The sequence below is a fragment of the Varanus komodoensis genome, unplaced genomic scaffold (assembly GCF_004798865.1).
Source record: "Varanus komodoensis strain SLA01 unplaced genomic scaffold, ASM479886v1 scaffold143, whole genome shotgun sequence".
Lineage (NCBI taxonomy): Eukaryota > Metazoa > Chordata > Lepidosauria > Squamata > Varanidae > Varanus > Varanus komodoensis.
In genome coordinates, this window is record NW_025335417.1 from 1,295 (window position 1) to 23,091 (window position 21,797).

The 21,797-nt window shown below is 44.7% G+C and overlaps 1 protein-coding gene across 1 annotated transcript in view; it reads right to left on the reverse strand.

Annotated features, from left to right (window-relative positions):
* Positions 1-536: 536 nt before the first annotated feature.
* LOC123020195 (ABC-type organic anion transporter ABCA8B-like) overlaps positions 537-21,797 on the reverse strand; it is a gene marked incomplete at its 3' end in the record, with an annotated part of 22,916 nt that continues 1,655 nt past the window's right edge. The window contains exons 2-11 of the mRNA XM_044423626.1: positions 18,725-18,877; positions 16,691-16,901; positions 14,436-14,594; positions 13,424-13,524; positions 7,397-7,623; positions 5,498-5,636; positions 4,132-4,317; positions 3,655-3,787; positions 942-1,113; positions 537-595 (exon numbers count right to left, since the gene is read on the reverse strand). Of these exons, the coding sequence (XP_044279561.1) occupies positions 537-595; positions 942-1,113; positions 3,655-3,787; positions 4,132-4,317; positions 5,498-5,636; positions 7,397-7,623; positions 13,424-13,524; positions 14,436-14,594; positions 16,691-16,901; positions 18,725-18,877 (1,540 nt within the window). The remainder of the gene's footprint in view (positions 596-941; positions 1,114-3,654; positions 3,788-4,131; positions 4,318-5,497; positions 5,637-7,396; positions 7,624-13,423; positions 13,525-14,435; positions 14,595-16,690; positions 16,902-18,724; positions 18,878-21,797) is intronic.

Sequence of the window (21,797 nt, forward strand, 5' to 3'; positions counted from 1 at the left end):
AAGCAACCATGCATAATATTGCTGCCTATGTCCTGCTGAAACCAAAAGCACTTCTATCTGCAACAAAATGGCTTTGAATTACCCTCCCACTCCCATCTTGCACTTCCCCTGTTTTGGCATATCAACCATGAGGGATGCCAATGGATGAGTACAGAAGCAACAGAACAGAGATGTATGAATTTGTCAGTTTTCTCATTTTTCCAATTGCATGTTTGATTAGTCTGGATTGTTCAAATATTTTTATGTGTATAAGAAACATTATGTACATTTATACTTATACATACTTACAAGCAAGTTTCCTAATGCAGTGCATTTAAATTTTATTTTCCCTAATATACATATTGATGTATATATGTAATTTCATTGGGAAAACTGCATTGTAAAATTTGGTGAATTACAAATTTTGAAAACTTACTGAGCTTTAGTTTGCATCGTGGGGTCAAAAGTGAAAAATAAAGTGAATATGAATTAAAATGCCATCTGAATGATAAACAGGGAAGTGATGAGAGAATTAAAGGGAATTAGAAGCATCTTACCTCTCAAAGCTTCTGTTTCCATTTTCCCCACTTTGTATGTTTTTTTAATATTGTTTAGTCTGAAAGAACAAGAAGCCATTTGCTGTTAGAACCCGGCTGGATTCTTGCCTTGCAGTCACCCTGGCCTCTCACTCCCGGGGGAGAAAGGCCCCACCGCACTGGCCGGCAGCCCCTCAAAGGCAGGCCACAACCACCTTTTGGCAGGGCACTGCAAATGCCACATGAGGACTGCATTTTCCTCAGGCTTTTTTCCAGCTTCTTGTCATTCATTCCCAGCGTACATGCCTGCACCCTTTGAAGCAAAACCTCCATAGGCCTGACTGCAAGGAACCTTGGAACATTTCAGACAAAATGCAATCTGCAGCCTGCTAGGGATGGGTCAAGTGGACATTTCCTGCCTTTTACCTAATGACTTCTTTCCCATCAAATTCAGAAGGCACGGACTCAGCTTTGTCACTGAAGATCATGCCATGGCCTTGTTCGTTTCCGGAAGCATCCTCGCTATAAGTGCTTCTTGATTTACACCAGTAGGACTTCTTTAGGAAAAAAAAGGCAGGATACGGCACTCCGTATTTGTCTAACAGGAAAAGAAAACACATACAGCAATGCTCTTGAACACAAAAAGGTACTGCAAAACTCACTGTACACACAGCCAAATGCATCGATCTTCCTTCCTCTGCGATACAGTCTCACTGAGTAGTTGCAGTTTATTTAAAGAGCAGATCATTCAAAGAGTTAATATTTTGGTTGACAGGGGAGCAAGTTGCACACTCTAGGTATAAATGCATGGAGACACTGGCTGTACTTAGACAATCATGTATCAGCATATTGAGCCAAGATATGAACAAGCCTTTTTGGTAGCACACTCCACCTCTTTGCCCAAGCTGCAACTACACCAAGAAGTCCATGGCAAGCTGTAGCCATTTTGTCCTAATTGCAAAACCATGTATACAAAGTTCAGAATGAACCAGGATCCTAAACAATACACTGAAGCTGATTTAGGATTCTGGCTTGTTCCCAGTCTGATAACCCTGGGCAGCATCTACATGATTGTGTAATTAGCTGTAATTAGGGATGTGTGAGGAATACACTTTGGGTGGTAAATCTGCCAGATTCCCTGGTTCAGCCTCCTAGAAACTGGACCACTCTGCAGGGCCCAGAGTCTGAGATCCACAATTCACAGGGCTCTCATCAGGAATTGGGCTCCATGTGCTGTGTGAGCAAGCAGGGAAGAAGTACAGCTGCTGGGAATAGGCAAAACCAGATTCCAGAGAGGCTCAGCACATCCCTAGTTATAATCCCAATGCTGTGTACATCTTTTTTGCTTTTTGGTACCAGAGCAAGTTCACTTTCTTTGAGGACAGAAAGGTTAGCCAATCTCCACAGGTTTAACTCCTGAGTTCCTCGAGAGATGTATTTTTAACATGGACTGTAATATTTCAGACAGGTGAATCTATCGTAACTCAGCATGTATTCAGTATAATTGTTGTGGAGGGCTCCTGTGTCGCCACCTTTTTATTTTTAATTGATCTTTTAACATAGTGCAGAACTCTTCCACTGCACAAATTACATTGTAGGATGATAAGGCTATAACACTATGAAATATTTCCATTTGAGTGGTATTTCACTAGTTATTTTTTTAAAAAATTGTAGGAAGCATTTATGTTATTTTGAGGATGAGGGCCAATAAACTGAAACATAATCCAGACAAGATGGAAGTCCTGTTGGTGGGTGGATCGAGCTCCTGGGTAGGTGGCCTGGACCTTGCCCTGGATGGGGTTGCACTCCCTCTAAAGGACAGGGTCCGCAGCTTGGGAGTGCTCCTCGACCCAAAGCTGTCCTTGGAAGCCCAAGTGACTGCGGTGGCGAGGAGCGCTTTCCTTCAGCTTCGGCTAATCTATCCACTGCGCCCCTACCTGGAGGAAGACTACCTAGCGACAGTGACACATGCATTGATTACTTCCTGGTTGGATTTCTGTAACGTGCTCTATGTGGGGCTGCCCCTGAAGACAGTCCGGATACTTCAGAAGGTGCAAAATAGAGCTGCCATGGTGCTGTCAGGGACTGGGTGTTATTCTCATATAACCCCAGTCCTCTATCAGCTACACTGGCTTCCCATCGAAGTCCGGGCTCAGTTCAAGGTGCTAGTTATTACCTATAAAGCCCTTAATGGCTCAGGACCTGGATACCTAAAGGAATGCCTGCTTCCATATTTGCCCTCCTGCCCCTTGAGATTGGCAGCAGCAGCTCTCCTCTGAGAACCCTCCGTGAAAGATATTAGGAGGCAAAGTACCCGGAGGAGGGCTTTCTCTTTGGTGGCGCCCCATCTATGGAATGCTCTCCCCAGAGAGGTCTGCCTGGCGCCGTTGTTATTTGTTTTTCAGTGTCAGGCTAAGACCTTTTTATTCCAGCAATATTTTAATAAGTTTTAATATTGTCTTTTCTATGTTTTTAACTGTAGCCAGTGTGGGTTGAGAATTTATTTCTGTTATTTCTGTTATATTTTATATTGTAAGCCGTCCTGAGGCTTTTTTGCGAATAGGACGACATATAAATATTTTAATTAATGCATAAATAAATAATAAATTTTAAAAATCAATTAAAACAAACAAATTTCACTCTTGGTACATGGTATATGGATGTGTGCAGAGTTGTGTAAGGACACTGGTATGGACAGAAGAAAGTATGCTTCCAAATAAGGCTTTGATTATGCCAGCTGTGGCATTTTTGAGGGGAGGAGTCATGAAAATATTGTCTTCCTGGCACCTTCCACCTTTTCCTACTGTTTCTTCCATCATTTTTCTATCAGTGGAAAAACCAATCAGGAAAAAGCTAGCATTGCTGCACAATACCTTCCAATGAGCAGAGCTAGGAGCCCTCCAGTAAGAAACATACATAATCTTTCTTTTTGGACAATACTACAGAATTTAGGATCTGAAACTGAATTTACTATCCAACAGATCGAAAGAACAGGTTATACTCCTTCAACCTTGCTATTGTCCCCAAAGTAGCATTTTTCAAAGCAAGGGCGGCTTTTGCAAATCTCAACAGACAACTCCAGATATCTGCAATAAGGAAATGTAAGCCTTCAAACTAGCAAGTGTTAATCTTTGCTTACCAGGCACAACCTTGTCAAAATAGGCAGTCAGCAGGATATATAAAGCACTGTCAAAAAGCAGGACATATAAGCAAGGTTCATGCATTAGTTCAGACAAATAGAAGTTTTTCCCATATTTTTGAAAGCGGAAGACCTGTGTGAAAAGAGATAAACTTCAGATCTGATGGGTCAAGATCCTGATGGGGAAGAGCAAATGTATGAAATGTAACAAAGGTTTTCATGAGCCTAACTGTCGTCCAGCCTCTAAACTGTAGTAACTAAATATGTATCGCAGTCCTGTGAAAAAAGCAGTAAAATAAGATGAAGGCAAACAGCATTTGTGTCCATACACAATTATCAGAATAACTTGGGAGAGCACAGAAAATGCCTAGCCCACAAGAGAGGCTGGGATGTTTCACCAATGTCAAGTTTACAACCAGCCTCACCAAGAACAAGGGGTGTGGAATTTTCCATCCTAAACAAGGCATCACACTCTACCTTTGAGAGTCCATTTCCAAAAGCAAAAGGGCAGAAGATGCTCAAAATCCATTCCAAAGCTGCCGGAAGCAGATTCATGAGTGTAACAATGCTGAAGACTCCAAAAAACAAATTGAGGATGAAGACAACAAGGCAAGTGCTTTTTGGCTTCTTTAGGACAGAGCTAATCATAAAACAGAAGCATATCTGGAAAAGAGGAAATTACCAGTGTAGTGCCATCATTACAAATTTAACTGTCAAATTTAATGAAGTTCTTAAATTGCTTTTGACTGACCAAACTGGTCCTCAAGAAGATTAGAAAATATACATAATACCAATGTGCGCTGTTAAAAATGAAATATGGCAAATAATGCAAATGAACAGCATGTAAATATCCAAAAAACATTGGGCACCCTTTTACATGTGAACCTGCCAAACCTCTCTAGAAAGGGGATTCATAATTAGGAGCCATGAATGGCAAAATCTAGACTTGCTGGACACAAACCTGATTTCTAAATGATGGAATCAGAAACAATGATGAAATGAGCACCTAGGGTACTTTTGATACAAAGACATTTGGGCTAAAACAGTAAAAACAGCTCTTTGAATTGTGCCTGGAAACTAAGCTAATGGTAACCAGTTTTAAATGAATCCTTGTGTCCAGCCTAAGCCAGTTATCAGACTGTGCCATTATGGGCCAGCTGAAACTCCTGAACACAAAGCAGGTTTGAATAATATGATCTTTTTCTCAACATATATAGAAACATAGAAACAGAGCGAGTAAGAAGGGGCCTCCTGGGCCATCTAGTCTGACCTCCGGCACCAGCCGGCTCTGCTCACAACATGCCCACCATGTGCATGTCCAACCTATCTTTGAACACCCTCACCAATGGGGCCTCCACCACCTCTCGTGGAAGCCCATGCCACACCCTCTGGGTCCTGACTGTCAGGAAGTGCTTCCTGGTATCTAAACGGAACCAAATCCTCATCTTTACTCTGGGAATGACACAAGTGCTATACCAATTGATATCTAATAGAACAAGTTCCCCAGCTACTCCCATGCTAGAAAAACATAGCAATGAACCCTAGAGGGCTTATTGAAACCCTAGGTATCACTGACAAGTTTTTCCTGTCTCCAGGATGCTTCAAGGAGTTCTCAAAAGAAATGAAACGTTTGACTTATAAAGATTTCTTGCCAAGAATGGAAGAGGCTTTCCACATTGGGAAGACTAGACCAGTTTTGGATACGATCTCCAGTGGAGAAGAAATTGATATTTGGAAGGAGTCAAAAACATGGCATGAATTATTTCATTAGCATTAACTGGAGTCATTTTCAATCCTGAAGGAACTGCACTGACAGATGATATAAGAAAGGATAAAGACTTACTGAGGATATGCCATAAAGGAAGAAGAGAAGAAATAGGGCAGGAAAGCTGCTCAATACAAAATATAAATAGTTCAAAGCAAGTGCCAGCTCACAGGATATAATCAATACAAACACAGCATACAGCAAACCCCAGGATAACCTGTAAATAAAAATGAACTGTTAAATTTCTTAACAACTTGAATTTGACATATTTTTGTCATACTAGCTTGCAAAATGGCCAAGCACGAAAAGGACACTCTTATTACTTGGTTCAGGATACCCATGTGTTATCCTGTTGTCTGAACCCAGATATGCACTGTTAACCACAAAGAACCCATGAAGGGAACTCATGGTTTGTTGGGCTGTGAACCCTGGATGGTTCACCTTGGTTTGTTGTTTTGGGTGGCTTCAGACAACATAACAAATCCATGTTTAACAAGAACCCATCATCCAATAACTACCAACGCTCAGTCTATATTCAACCCTTAAATTTATGTTATCATGTTGAATCCAATGGTTGTGTTCACACATAATAATAAGCCATGACAGCAATAGCTTGTTGTCATGTGTTAAAACAGGAGGTATGGTGAAATGTGGTCTGTTTGGTTACCGTGAATCACCACAGAGAACCAACAGTCTGTTCTAAGGGTACTACATTTCCACACTGCTTGTTATTATGTGTAAAGGTGGTTACAAGGTTTCTCCATGGCTTCCCCATGTTGGCCAATGAGTTTGGCAGCTGCAGTGGCTGGCTGCCATGTTTCACTGCCCTGTTCGCCTAGCAACTGCCGAGTTCTCAGCAGACAGGGAACTAACGGGTTGCTCCAGCTCTTCCCGTTTTCTCTCCTGGCATGAATGCTCTGATGCCTGGCTACCTCAGACACCTCTCTCACCACTTCGCCAATTCATCTTGATGCCAGCTTGCCCACCTTGTGTGGCTATGCCACAATGTTGCCTCACAGGGGCCCACCTCTTACACGCTGTCCCATGTCCCTGCCCGCACCACAAGTGGCAAGGCCTCGTGAGGGGATACCATGGCACAACCAGGCAAGGAGGGTGAGGTGGCATCACACCGAGTTGGCAAGGCAGCCGGGGAGCTGGGCGAGGCATCAGAGGGCCCCCATCAGGAGGGGACACAGCAGCAGTGAACGCAAAGGTTAGCAGCATGTGGCACTCCACTCTGGCTGCCGCCCTGGGCTGCTGCCCTGTATCCCATTAGGCCTCCTGCCCTCTGTGCTGCTCCCACTCTGCCCCCATAACCTGAAGGACTCCCCTCGCCCCTGACAGCCTGCTGGCAGAGCTTCCCAGGCAGACGCCCCAGCTGTCATCCTTGGGAAAATGTGCCGGGCAGGGCAGGCACCCTCTGTCCTGTGCTACCAGACCTGCACGTGGGAGGAGCATTGGGCACATGTGCAGTGAGGGAGGGGGAGATGCGGGCACGTGTGTGGGAGAGGGCTTCTGCCTGGGCACAGAGTGTGGTTGCAGCTGCTCTGTTGCTCCCGCAGAATCTCTGTGCAAGTCCAATGACCAGACAAGGGCTCTGCGGAGCAGCAGGGGGAAAGCAGTGGCTGGCTGAGAACACCTCCAGGGGAGCATCCCGGCTAATGCCGGAGTGGCAAGCAGGAGCTGTGCCCATTGGAATAGGGGTGCTGGGATATGTCCCCATAGAGCTGTATCAACCTTTCCTAGCTTGGTGCTTTCTAGATACCTTAGAGTGGAACCCCCATCATTTTCAGCAGCTGTTTCATGTCCTGGGCAATATCAAATTTAGCAGTGCCCAGGGTAGCAGGAGGCAGGGATTTAGCATTTTTAATATCATCCTATAAAACATATACACTTAGATGTGCTAGATTCACATCATGCCTTTCCCCTTCTTCTGGCATGTTGGCCCAGCTGAGGAAGGTGTGTCTCGCAGCTCACCAGAATGCCGTGTCTTGTAGCCCCATTGTCTTCATCACCTCCTTTAATTTCCTTTTCTCCTGCGAAACATTTTGTGACAAGAAGTATATAATTGGAGAAAAGCACATTGGTATTGCAAAGTAGAATGGCAGGTTCTGAAAGATATTTAATGGTGTAAAAGTAGGCGATTCCATGCGGATGGCACTCATTGATTTCATTTCATCCCAAACAGAATGATTGGTGATCCGCTAAAAGGAAAAGGAAAAGTGATTACTATTTTCAATAGTAGACTTCTGCATGCAAAAATAACCAATCCTCACCACTTACATGGTTGTGAGTACTTGTATCCCCACTTTACAAATACAGATCAGACTAAGGCACAATCCTGTGCACGTGTAAATGCAAAAAGTCCCACAGTTCCCACCATTTTGTCTGACTAACAGGCAGAGGGTTGTGCCCCTGGAGGTCTGCAGCCTGTCAGAATGAGGGAGGGTCTATGATTGGGCACAGCAAGTCCCAACGGCTGCAGGTTTGCTGCTGCCATGTTTGAAGCCACTGCTCAGATGCTACTTGCTAAGGAGAAAGCTGGAGAGGACTTTGGTCTGATCCAGCAGGGCCCTTCTTAGTGTGAGGTTCTGAGGCGGCATCAGGGCTGCCTCTTCTGGCCAGAGGCCAGAATAGCAGCTCTGGTGGTTGCAGGACTGGGCCCACAGTCAATTGTGGGCCACCTGGGCTGTTACAAGCACCACTTGGGAGCCCTGAGGGCACAGCTATATAAGAACCGGCTCTTCCCTCCAGATGCTATCTCAGCTATGGTGGTCTTTGCTGTTGTTGGACTGCCCTGTGCCTTCTGAAAACTCTGACTGTTGCCTTGCTCCTGCTTCTGGACCCCACCTGGCTTCCCTTGCTCTACTCCAATCCCAGGTACCACTTCTCCTTGTCTTGTTTCTCTGGCTTTTGACTCCTGACCAGCTGTAACTACTCTTCACTATTTGGACTGGCCTGCCTTGCATTAGTGAGATACTCTTTATAGCAGGGGTCCCCAACCCTGGGCTGTGGATTAGTACCAGTCCATGGCCTGTTACGAACTGGGCCGCAAAGCAGGAGTCTAACTTTGAACAATTCAGTTTGAATGTTAGAGTCAAGATAAGATGGCTCTGCAGTTCAAACGATGCTTCTAAGTTCGAACTGCAAGCACCATGAAAAAAATGTGTTCACAGCAAAAACGTCATCAGTTGTGTGCCTAAGTTGAAAAAGTATACTACAGTAAAAGACACATTGCCTCAGTGTCCCAAATCGATTCATCTTGCATTGATTCATGTTGCCTTGAATCCATTTGGCTTGAATCGATTCAGGACATCAAGGCAGCCACAGCAGTGCAACTAGACATTCAAGAACAATGGGGTGTGTTTGAAGTGAGGAGGAGCATTTTGACGGGGATTAATGGCAATGTGTCTTTTTCTGTAATGTTTTTGTTTAAATATTTGCCATATTTTTGATCAAATCCCATATATAACCTCAGACTTAATTCTTTTCAGGAGGCCATATTTGATGTTTAAATTTATCGAAATGGGTATTGCTTAGGGTCTAGGAATGGATTCATTCACTTTCCATTATTTCTAATGGGAAAAATTGATTTGGACTTCAAACAATTCAGAGTTCAATTAGCCTCCTGAAACAAATTAAGTTTGAAATATGAGGCACTGCTGTAATGAGGTGAATCATCCGGAAACCATTCCCCCCACCCCCGGTCTGTGGAAAAATAGTCTTCCACGAAACTGGTCCCTGGTGCCGAAAAGGCTGGGGACCACTGCTTTATAGCACGAACTTCCTTCCTTGCTTGCTTCCCATGCTTCCGTAGTGTGCTGAAGCTTTAGCGCTACTGCCTCATTCCCACACCTGCTGCAGCTCAGGCTGTGACTGACCCAAAGCACTGGTAGCGGATACAATGGCGTTTCATCCCCCCTTATTCTTTCCCCTGCTTGAGGCATCCGGCAGATGAGAGAGGGGACCAGGAGTACCCCTTGTCTGCCAAAAACACAGAATACATCCAGTGAACCAACATACTAGCGCAGTCCGGGGACATCCAGGATGGGTTGCTATTAGTGTGACTATGCCCTTCTTTGCAGAGGACCCCCCCCCCCCCACCCGCCAGCTTTGGAAGCCCAGATTAAAGGCCAGGAATGGCAAGACTTGAGAGCAGGGACCTGGAAGCCCATCCACAGTGAGCAGACTGCGCAGACACACAACATACAATGGCAGTCTTCTTCTCTTTGGAGTGGTGCCTTTTATTTCTGTTTGATTTATAACATTGACCCAATTTCCTTTTTTAAATATATACTAGGTAGCATTGGACAGGTTTGCATAATCACAGAGGGGAAAAAAGCCACAGTGGCTTCCCCACATGACTTCGTTGTCACGGATCACCCAGTTAGCAGCATGACCTTCACTGGGCAGGGGTTCTTGTGACATCCAAACTCCAGCATGAGTGGCTGGAGCGCTTCACAAACCCACTCAAGAAGTTTCCCAGTTCCATTCTGGAAAAGGTGCACTGCATGGTATTCAGACTGAGAAGGAATTTGGCCACACCTCTCTCTTGCTGCCTAGCTTCAATACTCTCAGCAATTTCATTTTTTTTCTGGTTGAAAGAAATGATTTGCACAAAATTAACCTTGATCAGGCTATAATGAAAAGGTTTGGCCACATGGAAATACTACAGACACGCAAAAATGGCTATGATAGAACAATAGGGTGTTGACAGGTAACATCTTCTTGCCAGACCTACACATTTAAGTATAAACAAGCAACCTGCAACAAAGTGTTGTAGTACAGAGTCCTTCTCTTCAGTATCCAACCATTCTTCTTCCTCGCCTCCTAGTTTTCTGTTTTGTTTCCCCGCTACAACAGTCAGTATCACATACCTATTGAGAATCCTCACTGGGCTGAGGACTTGACCCCCTCAACACACATACACACACATACACACGCGCACGCGTGTGCGTGTCCGTACTTCTGCAACCCTTGCAGTTCCCTCAGTCCTACAGATTCCTCTGCATGGAAGATGACATTTTGATTAACAAAGGAGCAGCACTCAGGAGAATTTATTTCAACATTAATATGTATGATAAGCCTAATATCTACTTTGGTGGAAACAAATATGATGACTGATAAAAATGGAAGTAGGGCGAACGAGACAGATTGGGGATTCTATTGGTGTACCGTGCACCTTTCTGCCCAGCAGTCTCCCTATCTGAGCTGACAGAGACCGTCTCGGACCTGGTGTTGAGGATCCCCAGGATGTTGGTCCTGGGGGACTTCAATCTCCATGCCGAGTCTGGCCTGACCGGGGCGGCTCAGGACTTCATGGCTTCTGTGAGGGCCATGGGCCTGTCTCAACACGTCATCGGCCTGACCCATGAACGTGGACACACTCTGGACCTGGTATTCACGACGGGGCAGGAAGAGGATGACCTGAAGGTGAGGAACTTATGTTTGACTCCCCTGTCATGGTCAGATCACCTCCTGGTGAGGTTTGTGCTCGAGAGCGGCCTCTCCCCCTATAAGAGTGCGGACCCGATTGTATGGGCCCGCCCCCGGAGCCAGATGGATCCGGATGGATTCCTGAAGGCCCTGGGGGAGTTTCCGGCGGACAAGACTGGTGCTCCTGTCGAGGCTCTGGTCGAACTGTGGAACGGAGAGATGACCAGGGCTGTGGACACGATCACTCCCAAGCGTCCCCTTCCACCGGGCAGAGTCCACTCTTCCCCTTGGTATACACCTGAATTGCGGGCGATGAAGTGGGTTGGGAGACAACTGGAGCGTAGGTGGAGGAAATCACGGGATGAATCTGACCGAACACACTTGAGAGCCCACTATCGGGCCTATGCTGTGGCAGCGAAGGTGGCGAAAAAGAAGTTTTTTTCCGCTTCCATTGCCTCCTCACAATGCCGTCCGGCGGAGCTTTTTCGAGTGGTGCAAGGCCTGGTTCGCCCGGGTCCTAAGGAAGATCCGATGCCACCCTCAAAGGCCCGCTGTGACGACTTTGCCAGGCATTTCAGGGAGAAAATCGCTCAGATTCGTCACGAGCTGGACTCCACTAATGAATCAGAGGTCTCTGAGGAGTCGCCAATGCTACCGTCTGGTCCAAAATTATTGGAGGAATTTCAATTATTGCGACCCGATGATGTGGACAAGGTGCTTGGACGAGTATGTCCCACCACTTGCCTATTGGATCCTTGCCCGTCTTGGTTAATAAATAACTCCAAGCACGGGATTGGGACCTGGATCTTGGAAGTGGTTAACGCTTCTCTGAGGGAGGGTCGAGTGCCTGCCCCTTTAAAGGAGGCGGTAATACGACCGGTCCTGAAGAAAGCGTCACTGGATCCAGAGATGGCCACTAACTATAGACCTGTGGCCAACATCCCGTTTCTGGGCAAGGTGTTGGAGCGAGTGGTGGCGGGACAACTCCAAGCACTCTTGGATGAAACTGATTATCTGGATCCTTTTCAGTCCGGCTTCAGACCCAGGTACAGTACTGAATCTGCCTTGGTCGCCCTGTATGATGACCTGTGCAGGGAGAAGGACAGGGGGAGTACATCCCTGTTGGTTCTTCTGGACCTCTCGGCGGCTTTCGATACCATCGACCATGGTATCCTTCTGGATAGGCTTGCGGGATTGGGGGTTGGAGGCACTGCTTTGCAGTGGTTCCGCTCCTATCTCAAAGGTCGATTCCAGAAGGTAGTGCTGGGAGACCATGTCTCTATGTCATGGCAGTTATGCCATGGAGTACCACAGGGCTCCATTCTATCCCCTCTGCTATTTAACATCTATATGACACCGCTGGGAGAGGTCATCAGGAGGTGTGGGCTGCGGAATCATCAATACGCTGATGATACCCAGCTCTACCTCTCGTTTTCCACTAATCCAGGTGAGGCAGTGGCTGTGCTGAACCGGTGCTTGGCCGAGGTAAGGGAATGGATGAGGGCCAATAAACTGAAACTCAACCCAGACAAGACGGAGGTCCTGTTGGTTGGCGAATCGGGTTTCGGAGAGGGTGGATTTGACCTGGTCCTGAATGGTGCAACACTCCCTCTTAGGGATAAGGTCCGCAGCTTAGGAGTACTCCTCGACCCGGAGCTTTCTTTGGAAGCTCAGGTGACAGCGGTGGCGAGGAACGCCTTCCTTCAGCTTCGGCTGATTAATCAGCTGCGCCCCTACCTGGAGTACAACTGCCTGGCGACGGTGACACACGCGCTGGTGACTTCCCGCCTAGACTTCTGTAACGCGCTTTACGTGGGGCTTCCCCTGAAGACAGCCTGAACACTTCAATTGGTGCAAAATAGAGCTGCCAGGTTGCTGACGGGGACGGGGCGTTATGCTCACATGACTCCAGTCCTCCGTCAGCTTCACTGGCTTCCCATTGAAGCCCGGGCCCAATTCAAGGTGTTGATTATGACCTATAAAGCCCTAAACCACTTGGGTCCTGGCTACCTGAACGAGCGCTTACGTCTGTATATGCCCGACCGCCCTTTGAGATCTGCAGGAGAGTCCCTTCTCTGGGAACCCTCCATGAAAGAAATTAGGAGAGTAAGTACTCAGAGGAGGGCTTTCTCTGCAGTGGCGCCCAACCTATGGAATTCACTCCCCAAAGAGGTCCGCCTGGCACCGTCGTTACTGGTTTTTCGGCGCCAGGTAAAGACCTTTTTATTTAAACATCATTTTAATTGTTAAAACATATGATCTGGCCAGGGCAACTTCTTCTTCCTTCTCTTTCTCCTCCTATATTTTTATTTACTTATTTTATACTGATAATTTTAATTTTATATTTGTAACTCAGTGTATTTTTTGTATTTTTGTATTTAATGGTAATTTATTAGGTTCTATTGTATTTCCATGTATTTTATTGTGTTGTAAACCGCCCTGAGGTTTTGGCAAGGGGCGGCATAGAAATGTTATAATAATAATAATAATAATAATAATAATAATAATCATGCAATCCAATAAAAAGTTGAAGGAAAAACATTCCCAAACTAAACTGCTTCAACTTACTTCAATAAGAGCACTGTCAATGCTTGATTGCAGTGATACAAACCCCTTGAACCAGTATTTTGGATTGCTACAATATCCTGATGAAAAGTCATAACATAAATCTGCAAGCAAGGGAAAAGCAAATGATTTTTCTTAATTACATACAGAGTCTTGTATACATCAAAGAAAGAAACAGGGACAAATTGGTGTTATACCATATATAATTGCAAGGGAATACCAAACATTCTAGTGTCCTGGAACCCTCGTTATTGTTTGATGGTCAGGTGGCTTCAAGGGCACTGAGTGCCTTCTACAAGCTTCAGCTGCTGGCCCAGCTACACCATTGTCTGGACAGCAATAGCTTGGTTACATAATCTATGCTTTGGTCTTCTCTGAGTTCGATTACTGCAGTGCACTGCATTGCATTGCAGACAGCCCTTGAAAATGGCTCGAAAGCTGCAGCTTGTGTAAAATGACAGGCAGGTTACTAGGTGGGACCAGAAGGCCTGAACATGTAGCCTAATTCTGGCCCACTTGCATTGGCTGCCTATACATCTCTGAGCCCAATTCTAGCTTTAGCAGGAACAAGGGGTAGCATCCTTTCCATGGCAGCCTCTCTACTGTGCAACCAACAGGCTTATCTTTTTGGTCCCAAGACAAGAGGGCCCTCTGTGCAAGTACATTTAAAGACATCTGGGGACATTCAATGGCTTGATGGGGACACCCATATCTGGTGTTTTTAACAAGTCTATTCTGTATCAGACTTTCTTTTAGTAGCTATATGATTCTACGCATTTGCCTTTTTGAATAGTTTTATTATTGCTTGATTGTATTACTATAATGGATGCAAACAGCAGCTATTGAGTGGGGTAGAAATTAAAATTAACATTTTTAGTAAGATTGAATGTGGAGAATGCATGGATCCCTTCTCTACCTTAAAAGCACACTCAAAATGTCTTCTATGAATATAGGATGATGATGCATAGAAATATCTGGGAAATGGAACATAAGTAGAAAGGTGCCTTGAAATTACCTATGTCTTCAATTAAGCTGCTTGGAGAAACCACATCAAAAGGAGAAAATCTGAGCCGATAGGAAACGTCATCCTGAAACACCACTCCAATGATACCATGTTCTTCCTTTTGCGCTGCTTCCATGGCTTTTTCATCTTCCATGAGTTCTGTTTGTATGCCTGTTGCAAGAAAATCTTGTTACTGGGTGGGATCTCATCCAGGAGAGGAAGAAACAGCCTCTTGGGCAGATGCTCTGCTAGCTATGCTTGTGTATATGCCATGGGTGTCTACAGGGGAAGAGACTCACCAAGGCATTGCTTCTGGAGTTCATGCTCTGATAAAACACTAGGCTATTTAACCTGACATCCTGAACTCCAGCCTTGTGGATCGCTCAGGAGATGAAGAGGGGACTTGAGCCACAGCAAGGCAGTCATGGCAAGCAAGCAACAGGCAACTGGAGGGCGGTGAGTGGGGCTGCACTGCATTCTCCAAAGGCTTCTCATCTAGGCAACAACAGAGCCTCTGATCCCAAAGACACCCCTAAATTCACAAAAAGGAAGAACACTTAATCTTGTAAATGCTACCTTTATTTTATTAGCAAATCTACAAAATATTTTGGGAGAGATACCAGGTGCAGGCTAGACACAAGGAAGAATTTCCTAATTGTACAATCAATGCAACAGTGGAACCAGGTGCCAGGAGAGGTTGTGCGCTCTTCCATACAAGAGACATTCCAAAAGAAACTGGATAGCCATTGGAGTGGGATGGTTTAACTGGCATCCTGCACCAGCAGGGGATTGGACTTGATGGGCTTTTTGGCCCCTTCGGACCCAACTATTCTATGAGCCTATGAATAAAGCAGGCATAAAAGCTGCTAATTCCAGCCACCCAAGTTTGCATCCCAGTACAGTGGTACCTTGGCTCACAAACACCTCAGTTCATGCCCAAATCAGGTCATGAACAAAAATTTCCTAACAATTTTGAATCAGGTCACGAACTCCACATTGGGTGGCAACCATGATTGCGGCCATCTCTCCCCCACCTCAAGCGGGGAGATGACTGCGATTGTGCTGGGGGCAGGGGGGAGATGGCTGAGTTTGCTCCCATCTTTCCTGCAGAAGTGCAACCGCATTCTCGGCCATCTCCCCCCCCAGCACAATCACGCCCATCCCCCCTCAGCACGCCCATGTTCGCGCCCATCTTTTCTCCCCATTATCGCATAATCTGCCATGCTTGTACCAAGATTATTTACAGCAGGGGTCTCAAACTCAACTGAACTGGGGGCCGCTAGAAGTAGAGTCTGGGTGAGGCTGGGCCACATCAAGTATTCCACCACTGCGGTGGTGGTGGGCCGCTCATCCCACGTGGCTCCTGGAGGCGCTTTGAAGGCTGCAGAGCCCCGCCCCCGTGCCCCGCCCGTCCCGGCAATTGGCCCGCGGGCCGTGAGTTTGAGACCCCTGATTTACATAGTAAAGTCTCCTTGTGATTTATCAAATTGGGAATGTTCAATTAAATTTCATAGTTAATGCAAAAAGAGCAAGGCCAGAGTAATTGAAGTTCATATCTTTAGAATTTCAGGTTTCTACATTTTCCCATAATCTGTAGATGTTCCTTAAACCTTAGCAATGGCCTGATTGGTTCAACCAATATGTGCATTAAAATTGCCAGCCACCCCTAAAGGAACTGAGAAGAATACATCTTCAAGTTCTCCTAGATAATTTTCTGATCTGTTCCAGCAGTCTACATCATAATAGGGTGAACTCCTAGAGAAAATCTCTATGTTAACCTAAATATAAGCATGCGTTGAATTTTTGATAAGGATAGCTATGGTGTAGCTATTCAACCTTTTAAAATGAATTACTGACATTCGTAAGGAAGTAACTACTAATACAGCCAGTTGCCCACTTGCTTTATCACCTTTCGAGGAACAAGGCGCAGGAACTGAAGAAGCCTCATATTGAGGTAACCAAATTTCTTGGGCGAACAAGTTTCATAGAATGGCGAGATTTGAAAATGCATTATGCAATGCAGGAAATCATTAACCAGTCTTCCAATCAGCCAGGATCCAAGATTAACAGCAAACTCTGCCTTCCTTTTGTATTGATTGCCTTGTTGTATCATAGCCTTTACTTTGGTGGCCTTCTCTGCGGATACTATTAAGTGTAAAGGGAAGTGTCACTGTAGCATTTCTCTTTCAAGCTGAAACTCAATCTGTAAGCATTCTGAAGGAAGGCACATACTCTACTGTGAAATTGTTTTAGCACCCATTACATACCTTGCAGGACAGAGATGGTTTCTATTTTCCTCATGGTTTCTCTTGCCATCATTGTATCTGGAGTATAAGCAATTTTGACCCCAGTAATATTGAAGGAAGGATCATCTAGATGTCCAAGAAATGCCTCAGGTATTTCTTCATGAGTGTGCAGGTCGGCCCATAATGTCAGTAATACTATTGCAATTAAGAGAACCACTGAGGAAAACCCTTCCTGGAAAGAAACATCCAGAAGAATGCAAGTGATAACATCTAGAGCAATACATTGAGGTTTTATGCTTCAGAAATAGTCTAGTTAACAGTAATAGACTATAGGCAAAGAACTGGAGAGCTAGGCTAATTGCTGTATAGTTATGGGGAGGACACAGAGGGTGCTCTCTGCACCAGTCCCCACATGCAAACTTATACAAGATTCACCTGCACACAGGGAGATGGAAGGGAGGAAGGGGTAATAAGGAAATGCTCTCTTCCACAACCATTTTCCACCCACACATCCTCTCCCTCTCATAGACACACACTCAGGCACAGTGGAACATATACAGGTGGTGGTGGAGACCGGGCAGCTGGAAGGATGCTTGAAATATTATTCTAGAACTGCACTCACAGGATTTAAGGATGGGAAAGGCCAGTGAAACCAGATGTGTTTTGTCAAAGCTTTTATATTACTTTACTCAAGTCTTGAGTACATTCCACTGGGCTTTGTCACATTGCTAGGTATTAACGGAAGCTACTGGCTCAGCAAAAGTGTATGGGTCAATATAGGGGCAGGCAAAAGAACCAGCATGTGGACAAATATGCCATGTAACCCACTGGGCTGGGTGGAGTGAAAGGCAGGAGATGTTGCAGGTTCCTTAGAATACTTGCCGGCTGCAAGGATTCAGTTCTGGCAGCCAGCAAACAGGAGCCTCTCCACAAAGACCCACCCAGACGGTCTGTAGAGCCTTGAATGAGCATTGGAGTCAACCAGGCAAGTGGTAATGGATTCCGGTGGCCACCTCATTTAAATGGGTCTTCGCTGGCTGCTAGAAAAGTGGAGACACTAAGGATGTAGGATATTGTACCCCTAATACCAGATTCATCATTTGTACCATGTGGTACTAACCACAGTCACCATGGTCTTGTTGCTGGATTTTGTTAAATCTATGGCTCCATGAAATAGGTGGGCCTTCAGTTACGAACATGCATGTTTTGCATTTTAACATAATCCATGTGTAGCATTCTCACATTACCATTCTTCTAGATAATGACCCAATAGATTTTGGAAGGGACAGAGAAATGCAGCCGTTGCCTTTCTTTTCCCATACTGAGTGTATATGCACTTAGAGTGGACCCGTGTCTTAGCAGAATATATTTCTTCCACTCATATGAGTTCAGATACCATTTTTCCCCAATCCCTCACCCTATTGCAGCCAGATTCCATTCTGGTTTGGAGGTCCCCTGCCCTCAGGAACAGCTTCAGGGGTGGGAATAGGGACTTTTTGTGTGGGAGCAGCAAGAGTGATTCCCTGCCCCGAACCAGTAGCCAGGACTTCACAGATGGAAACCTACTGAAAGGTCTCAAGGCTCACTGATGAGCTGCTCAGCCCTGGAAGAAGGGAATTCAATTCCACAAAACAGCAGTTCAGAAGGGATTTTAGAAAACAATGCTATGCTCAACTGGCGCCCATGAATTGCATTTGAAGACTGATTTACCAGACATGTGTACCCCCTTAAAAATTCTACCTCCTTCTCACTGACCCAAAAAGGCAAGTTTTCAATAGTTCCCCTGTATCTTCCACATGTATTAGAGACTTTCCTAGATATCATTAGCATCAAGGAAAATAGAATTTCTGCCAATCTGCACAATTCTCCTGCATCATTTAATGATCAATTACGATAAATAGCAAAATTGTTCAATAAACACATGGCCAACCCTGGAAATTATTCCAACCATGGAGGCTTCAGAACCACAGATTCAAAAATGAAGTACTCAGAAATGCTGAACTCAAACATTTTACCCTTACTATTTCTGCCCCTGAATTCCTTCTTTGTACTTACCTGAAAACTTTGCACTCTCATCCTCCATTTCTGAAGTATATTTTTCCACAGGAGAGCAGTTGTCTGTTGAAACACATTCCTGCTGCTCTGGTATTTCTGCATTTTAGGGCCTCCTTGCGAAGGGACAGATCCTGCACCAAACAGTACAGAAACCTTTGAAAAGAGGCAAGTAGAAACAAGCTAAAATTGTATCGGGACTCCCACCGCTGTGCATTTGGACAATGCCCTCTTCATGTGTTTTCCTGAGCCGATCAATGTCTTGACATCAGAATGTATGCGCTACAGCTCAATCAAGGCCATTTGGGGGCATCTCCTGTTTTTCACCATGTAGTCAAAGGCTTTCAAAGAAGTAAGGATAGAGAGAATCACTGAATGATGCTCCCCGGGCCTTGCAACCTAAAGGGCGAATTGGCTTTAGGGTGACTGCGCAAGTGTTGCCAATAACAGGAATCACATCAGCAGTAAAGAGGAAGGCAATTTGCACAGCACATGCAAATTTAGATGTATAGGTGCACATTTAGGAACAATAACTAAGGGTACAGAAATCCAATACATTGCACCACAGTGGAGAAGAGCTACTAGGTGACCTGTCTGCTGCTTAGGGACAAAGAACAACTTCCAACAGTCCTGTGCTCCCTCCTTACAATCCGTTGCTGTTAAGTCCAACTCTGAATGAGTACCTCTTCAGATGCAAGACTTCCCTCTGTAAAGTAGGACACCTGTCCATCCTTGAGCTCCCCATCCACACGGGAGCAATATTATTATGAGCAGTAATATTTCCATGCCTCCCAATAACCAGGACTTTTGGGGCAGTTCACAGCAAGGGATTAAATAAAATTAAAACACCATAAAATCCAGTACAGCAAAACATAATTAAAACAGAAGCACCAAAACCCAATTTTAACCAAGATGCAATAGTTACTCAGAATAAGTCATGGGACCTGTTACGCAGTTGCCAGTGCCCCAACACAATATCAGCCTGATTCAGTGCCCTGTCATGAAGCACATTCTTAAAGGGTCAGTCCATGGTCACAGCCAGGCACCTCTCTCTGCCTCTCTAGCTCATTGCCCATTATGTGTCCCGTGCTTCCACTACTGCTCACCATGCAGTTGCAGTTTGTACAAAAGAGAAGGCTGCAGCCATTTTCGCAGACTATGCAAGAGGTCAAGGCCAAGGCAGTCAGAGGCACTGCAGAGTCCAAATGCAGAGTCAAGCAGCATCCAAGGGGCAGGATCGCAGAACCCCAGAACACCAATGAAGACAGGTCCAGGAAGCAAGAGAGAAGCCACCTGACCAACCTCCCCCGCCAGTGCTGCTTCTGGAACTACTAGCGAAGCAAAAACTGAAGGCTTTTCAGAGCAAAGGCTGCTGAGCTCTACTCAAGACTCAGCTGCAGTGTTCTAGAAGCTTCTGGTCAGGGTCGTATCCATACCGAGTAACTTCTCCGCAGGAGTCCTGGATTGCATGCAAGCACTTCTTCTCATAGCAGGAAACTTACTGACTCACTGCTTCAGGCAGTGACTTTTCTGGGGGTCAAAGGATGCTCGGCCTCTGTGAGGTCTCCTCCTTCTGACAGGCCTGGACGAGGAGCCACCCCCCCAGACTCCCCAGGCTGCTCCTGTCCAATCACCCAATAGCATCCATCTCTGGGAGTGCTACTTCCACCTCAGAGATGGAGTCTGGGACGTGCAGGCATCTTAGCATGGTAGGCCAAAGGCAGAATCATATCAGCATCTCCAAACATAAGCATGGGTTCTCTTCATCTTTTGGACACATTCCACAGCCCTGGTTTTGCTGGGCTCTACTCTCTCCTTGCTTTGCAGATTTCTTTTTTATTATTATTATTTTTATTAAATCTTAAACCAATACTAAAAACATCAATCATCACAAACATCGGAACTACTGGGTCAGCCCCAGCCTGGGTCAGCCCCAGCCCCTACTGGGTTAACTACTACATATCTTTTAACATTCTGTAATCATATTCAGATCCATTTATGAAATCTTAAAAACATTTTTAGATCTAAACCAAGTCCCGTTTCTCCAGCCAATAAAAAAAAAGAGATTCCAAATTTGATAGAAGTCACTATCTTCTTTCTCCTTCTGTGGTAAGATCAGTCCATCCATTTCTTACAAAGTCCCATTTTTCTTGACCAATATTAAAAGAAAGACTCTCCATATTTGGTAAAAGTCAATATCTTCTTTCTTCTTCAGTAGTAGCTTCAATCTAACCAACTCTATACAATTCAAGATCTTTTCATTTTTCTAATATTAAACAGATAAACTCCTACAAATGCAATCAAATACATTTTTTGCTTACTAGTATTCCCATCCAATATCTACTAAAGAGGAAAGTGAAAGAGAAGAAATGTTCCAAGCTTAAAAAAGGACTAAAGACTTTTAACCCGATTTATGTTCACATGTCTAACATCCATTTAGCATCTTTAAAGACATCATATCTAATCTGCTTGATGACAACAATTACCTATGATATCTTTTAAACAAATTTTCTTTGAGCTAATTTATTAAAGTTTCATCTAGCTTACACTTCACTTAGTCACATACAATTAACTCCTTATAAGAGTCCAGCTTCTTACAATCTTTAATATATCTCGCTTATAAAAAGAAATCTGCTTAGTACAGCTCCTGCTACTCTCATAATAATCATTTTCTAGTATAGCAATTCAAAAACAAAAGAGTTATGTAACTTAGCTTTTGGTCGTTCATTTTTAAGATAAAAAAGAAAAGAAAACGATCTCTTATTTTCCCTTATGTCACCTACAAAGAAAAAAAAAAGTCTCAACTCCTATTCTTATCCTTCTTAGTTCAGTTTAAATCATATCTTATAATCCCTTCATAATTCAACACATTTAAATGTAGAGAAGCTTCCACATTAAAATCATATACCTTAGCCTTTCCATACCACAATAAACATGCCAACCCATTTATACCATTCCTTTTTAAGACAAAAGATTATCTCATTTCTTTTTTACACCTCTGCCCCACCACTTTTGTTTTAATAAGGTTTGTTGAAAATCAATATTTTTCAACTTTACATCTCCACCCCATCTTTCT